We start from the raw sequence: 6,104 nt of genomic DNA on the forward strand, positions 1-6,104 counted from the left end.
ATGCTTTTTTTTTTCATGGAATCACGTCAAATTTTGAATCATTTTCTCTTACATTTGAGTGCAATGAATTGGAATTTTACTAGAAGCTCACTCTTTTATCCGGGCCTATGTGATTTCTCAGCAACGAAAGTTATTATTATTATTATTATTATTATTATTATTATTATCATTATTATTATTATTATCATAATCATAATTATATATATATATATATATACCCACATATATATATGCATATATATAGCATATATATGCACATATACTGTATATATATATATATATATATATACACGTAAATATCACATGGATACATGATGCCCAAATCGCAAAGGAACCAAGGGGAAAATGTAATAGAAAAAAAACAAGATTAAATCCTTACTATTTTTGTGTTACTTCTTCAGACTGACCATACATTCATATGATCAGCGCCCAAGCCTCCTCTCCACCCAAGCTAGGACCCAGGGAGGGCCAGGCATTGGCTCCTGATGACTCAGCAGATAGACCCATAGGCTCCCTCCAACACCCCCCCCCCCCACCCTTAGCTCACAAGGATGGTAAGGTTGCAAACACTAATGGGACCAATTAGTCTGAGCGGGACTCGAACCCCCGAGTGACAAACACCAGGGTATTCAATGTATGTGGGTAGGAGTTCTTACCCTGTAAGCCATGTGTATTGTGTATGTCATTTTTTGGAGGGCAAGTAAATTTGATACAGTTTCTTGATAATAAAATGTTTTTACTTTATCTATCTAAATACATAAACAGGTATACATATATATCTACAAGCATGCGAATGCATATACATAAATGCATGCATACCTTTATACATACATTGCACACAAGATAACCATGCATAGCCATGTTATGAACACATAACCCTATCAACATAACGTATAATTACTCTCATATTTATATATGTCTACTATATCAATGCTCATATGTAAAAATATACCAATACGTAGCAGCAAATTATATACGCCTATTTATATACCATAATTATTGTACTTACATGGGAAAGTTATTTTAGATCTGAAAGATTTATTACACATAGGCGGTTATTGTTTGAGGTACATAAGGTCCCATTCTAGGCGGTTTTACATAAAAAGTCTACTCCAGTCTGTTTTATAGTGAATAATCAAAAATAAAAAACAATATTTGATGTACAAAAAGTCCCACACTAGTGGGTTACAAACAAAAAAAAAAAAGAAAAAATCTATATATAAAGTCTACTCCAGTCTGTTTTATATTAAAAAAAATCTATAAACCTTCGAGATCTCTTTGCATATAAATCCATCGAGTCTGTTCATTCAATGTCCTATATTCAATTTATCAAATATTTCTCTTATAAAACTAGACTACGATATTTCTTTCCAATGAGTCATCTCAATGAAACCATTTCCTTGCACACGACCTATTAATAGTGTCAATTTTATCTCTAACATGGACAAACAATGCATTGTTATCTTTAGCATATGGCGACACTATTCTTTTGTTATTCTGTTCTTTTTTCGAGGCTTTACCTGATTTACCAATATAGAATTCTTCACAAGAATTACATGAGATATGATACACTGTATGTTTATGCCTTGGTATTGCACGGAAAATGATTTTTGAGAGCTGTTTTCAATAGGTTGTTACGTTGAATAGCTACATTTAATGTCGACCTTTTTTAACATTGGGGAATTTCTCTAAAAGAATTTCAATATGCCAGTACAATAAAGTTTTGTGTATTGTAGTTTTCCGTGCGGTTATTAGCGAAGAAGATCTTTATGTATGTATGTATGTATGTATGTATAGATAATTATACTTTATATGTATACATATATGTAAGGTATATATATATATATATATATATATGTGTGTGTGTGTGTGTGTATGTACATTAAATATATATTTATATAAGTGTATGCGTGTATATAATATATATATATATAGGTGTGTGTGTGTGTCCATGTATTTATAAATACATATACACACATATATACTATATATTAATTATATATATATATAAATATATATATACACATATAAATGTACATACAGTATATATAAACATATATACATGTATATTTGTGTATGTGAACATATACTGTATATACATATATGTATATATTTACACACAGACACATACACATATAAATACATAAATATATAAATATATATAATATATATATATATATATATATATGTATATATATATATATATATATGTATATATATATATATATATATATATTAGATTTACTAATAACATAATATCAAGACATTTAATTAAGAATCTTAATAAACCAAATGATTCCACATTTCTTGCCACACCTGATGCAACGTTTGTAAATGAAGCCTCTTCCAGTGAAGGGCGACACGTTTGCATACAGCATCTGGTGTTGGAGACTTTCAACCTGCTAATTGTCATAACGTGCGAGATGCAGAACCAACAAATAGACGGTCCAGGGTTGTTGTGGCAGATGTGGTAACGTCCCTGACTGGTGCACGCCAGTTAGTTCCTTTGGGGCTTATGACGCTATACAGGCCAGCGTTGGGGCCTATGACGCTATACAACCTAGCATTGGGGCCTATGATGCTATACAACCCAGCGTTGGGGCCTATGATGCTATACAACCCAGCATTGGGGCCAATGATGCTATACAGCCCAACATTGGGGCCTATGATGCTATTCAGCCCAGAGTTGAGGCCTATGACACTATACAACCCAGCATTGGGGCCTATGATGCTATACAACCCCGCATTGGGGCCAATGATGCTATACAGCCCAACATTGGGGCCTATGACGCTATACAGCCCAACATTGGGCCCTATGATGCTAAACAACCCAGCGTTGGGGCCTATGACACTATACAACCCAGCGTTGGGGCTCATGATGCTATACAGGCCAGCGTTGGGGCCTATGATGCTAACAGCCCAGCGTGGGGCCTATGATGCTAACAGCCCAGCGTTGGGGCTTATGATGCTATACAGGCCAGCGTTGGGGCCTATGATGCTAACAGCCCAGCGTGGGGCCTATGACGCTATACAACTCAGCGTTGGGGCCTATGACGCTATACAACCCAGTGTTGGGGCCTATGATGCTATACAACCCAGCATTGGGGCCAATGATGCTATACAGCCCAACATTGGGGCCTATGATGCTATTCAGCCCAGAGTTGAGGCCTATGACGCTATACAACCCAGTGTTGGGGCCTATGATGCTATACAACCCAGCATTGGGGCCAATGATGCTATACAGCCCAACATTGGGGCCTATGATGCTATTCAGCCCAGAGTTGAGGCCTATGACACTATACAACCCAGCATTGGGGCCTATGATGCTATACAACCCCGCATTGGGGCCAATGATGCTATACAGCCCAACATTGGGGCCTATGATGCTATACAGCCCAACATTGGGGCCTATGATGCTAAACAACCCAGCGTTGGGGCCTATGACGCTATACAACCCAGCGTTGGGGCTCATGACGCTATACAGGCCAGCGTTGGGGCCTATGATGCTAACAGCCCAGCGTGGGGCCTATGATGCTAACAGCCCAGCGTTGGGGCTTATGATGCTATACAGGCCAGCGTTGGGGCCTATGATGCTATACAGGCCAGAGTTGAGGCCTATGACGCTATACAACCCAGTGTTGGGGCCTATAATGTTATACAACCCAGCATTGGGGCCAATGATGCTATACAGCCCAACATTGGGGCCTATGACGCTATACAGCCCAGAGTTGGGGCCTATGACACTATACAACCCAGCGTTGGGGCCTAAGATGCTATACAACCCAGCGTTGGGGCCTATGACGCTATACAACCCAGCGTGGGGCCTATGACGCTATATAACCCAGCGTTGGGGCTTATGGCGCTATACAACCCAGCGATGGGGCCTATGACGCTACACAACCCAGCGTTGGGGCCCATGACGCTATACAACCCAGCGTTGGGACCTATGACGCTATACAACCCAGCGATGGGGCCTATGACGCTACACAACCCAGCGTTGGGGCCCATGACGCTATACAACCCAGCGTTGGGGCCTATGACACTATACAACCCAGCGTTGGGGCTCATGACGCTATACAGGCCAGCGTTGGGGCCTATGATGCTAACAGCCCAGCGTGGGGCCTATGATGCTAACAGCCCAGCGCTGGGGCTTATGATGCTATACAGGCCAGCGTTGGGGCCAATGATGCTAACAGCCCAGCGTGGGGCCTATGACGCTATACAACTCAGCGTTGGGGCCTATGACGCTATACAACCCAGTGTTGGGGCCTATGATGCTATACAACCCAGCATTGGGGCCAATGATGCTATACAGCCCAACATTGGGGCCTATGATGCTATTCAGCCCAGAGTTGAGGCCTATGACGCTATACAACCCAGTGTTGGGGCCTATGATGCTATACAACCCAGCATTGGGGCCAATGATGCTATACAGCCCAACATTGGGGCCTATGATGCTATTCAGCCCAGAGTTGAGGCCTATGACACTATACAACCCAGCATTGGGGCCTATGATGCTATACAACCCCGCATTGGGGCCAATGATGCTATACAGCCCAACATTGGGGCCTATGACGCTATACAGCCCAACATTGGGGCCTATGATGCTAAACAACCCAGCGTTGGGGCCTATGACGCTATACAACCCAGCGTTGGGGCTCATGACGCTATACAGGCCAGCGTTGGGGCCTATGATGCTAACAGCCCAGCGTGGGGCCTATGATGCTAACAGCCCAGCGTTGGGGCTTATGATGCTATACAGGCCAGCGTTGGGGCCTATGATGCTAACAGCCCAGCGTGGGGCCTATGACGCTATACAACTCAGCGTTGGGGCCTATGACGCTATACAGGCCAGAGTTGAGGCCTATGACGCTATACAACCCAGTGTTGGGGCCTATAATGTTATACAACCCAGCATTGGGGCCAATGATGCTATACAGCCCAACATTGGGGCCTATGACGCTATACAGCCCAGAGTTGGGGCCTATGACACTATACAACCCAGCGTTGGGGCCTAAGACGCTATACAACCCAGCGTTGGGGCCTATGACGCTATACAACCCAGCGTGGGGCCTATGACGCTATATAACCCAGCGTTGGGGCTTATGACGCTATACAACCCAGCGATGGGGCCTATGACGCTACACAACCCAGCGTTGGGGCCCATGACGCTATACAACCCAGCGTTGGGACCTATGACGCTATACAACCCAGCGTTGGGACCTATGACGCTTTAGAATCCAGCGTTGGGACCTATGACGCTATATAACCCAGCGTTGGGGCCTATGACGCTATACAACCCAGCGTTGGGACCTATGACGCTATACAACCCAGAGTTGGGGCCTATGGCGCTATACAACCCAGCGTTGGGGCCTATGACGCTATACAACCCAGCGTTGGGACCTATGACGCTCTACAACCCAGAGTTGGGGCCTACGACGCTATACAACCCAGCATTGGGGCCTATAACGCTATACAACCCAGCGTTGGTTCCTATAAACGCTATATAGCCCAGCGTTGGGGCCTATGACGCTATACTGCCCGGCATTGGGTCTACGAGACCATTCAACACATGGGCCGCAGAAAGACCTGATTAAATCCTAATAAAACCATTGATTAGTCCTTCCTATGATTCACCTCCCCACTTAGAGCATCACCACTCCTTAAACTTATCAACAAGAATCTATATGAATCGATCACGACTATTAAACCACCATTCATATTCACCTTTATTAATAAGCTTTTTGTTTGTATGTTAGATCGTTGGTTTATGCCAGCGCAGGCTCTTGCTTCTTGGCAACCCCTCCAATCCAGGAGTTGCTCTTTGTTTTCATTGGCCAAATTGCAAGCAATATGAAAGTCTCTCTCTCTCTCTCTCTCTCTCTCTCTCTCATATGTATATACGAGTATGTATATATATATATATATACACACATATAAATATACAAATACACATATATACATATATATATACAAATGCACACACACACACACACATATATATATATATATATATATAAATAATGAATACACAATGTCTTAGTAACGTCCAAAAATCGAAGTGTGTGTGGGCGTGTGTATAAGTATGTATGTATGTATATATA

At 42.5% G+C, this 6,104-nt stretch overlaps 3 protein-coding genes across 3 annotated transcripts in view; all 3 read left to right on the top strand.

Annotated features, from left to right (window-relative positions):
- The first annotated feature begins 2,995 nt into the window (after positions 1–2,995).
- LOC137630943 (glutamine-rich protein 2-like) lies at positions 2,996–3,532 on the top strand. Its single transcript, XM_068362476.1, has one exon. The coding sequence runs from the start codon at positions 2,996–2,998 to the stop codon at positions 3,530–3,532; it is 537 nt and encodes a 178-aa protein (XP_068218577.1).
- Positions 3,533–3,826: 294 nt separating this feature from the next.
- LOC137630944 (glutamine-rich protein 2-like) lies at positions 3,827–4,723 on the top strand. Its single transcript, XM_068362477.1, has one exon. It carries the CDS (start codon positions 3,827–3,829, stop codon positions 4,721–4,723), a length of 897 nt encoding a protein of 298 aa, XP_068218578.1.
- A 532-nt stretch (positions 4,724–5,255) lies between these two features.
- Positions 5,256–6,104, top strand: part of LOC137630945 (glutamine-rich protein 2-like) — a 1,755-nt gene continuing 906 nt past the window's right edge. The window contains exon 1 of the mRNA XM_068362478.1: positions 5,256–5,485. Coding sequence (XP_068218579.1) covers positions 5,256–5,485 — 230 coding nt within the window. The remainder of the gene's footprint in view (positions 5,486–6,104) is intronic.

This window comes from Palaemon carinicauda, chromosome 39, assembly GCF_036898095.1.
Source record: "Palaemon carinicauda isolate YSFRI2023 chromosome 39, ASM3689809v2, whole genome shotgun sequence".
In the NCBI taxonomy this organism is placed as follows: Eukaryota; Metazoa; Arthropoda; class Malacostraca; order Decapoda; family Palaemonidae; genus Palaemon; species Palaemon carinicauda.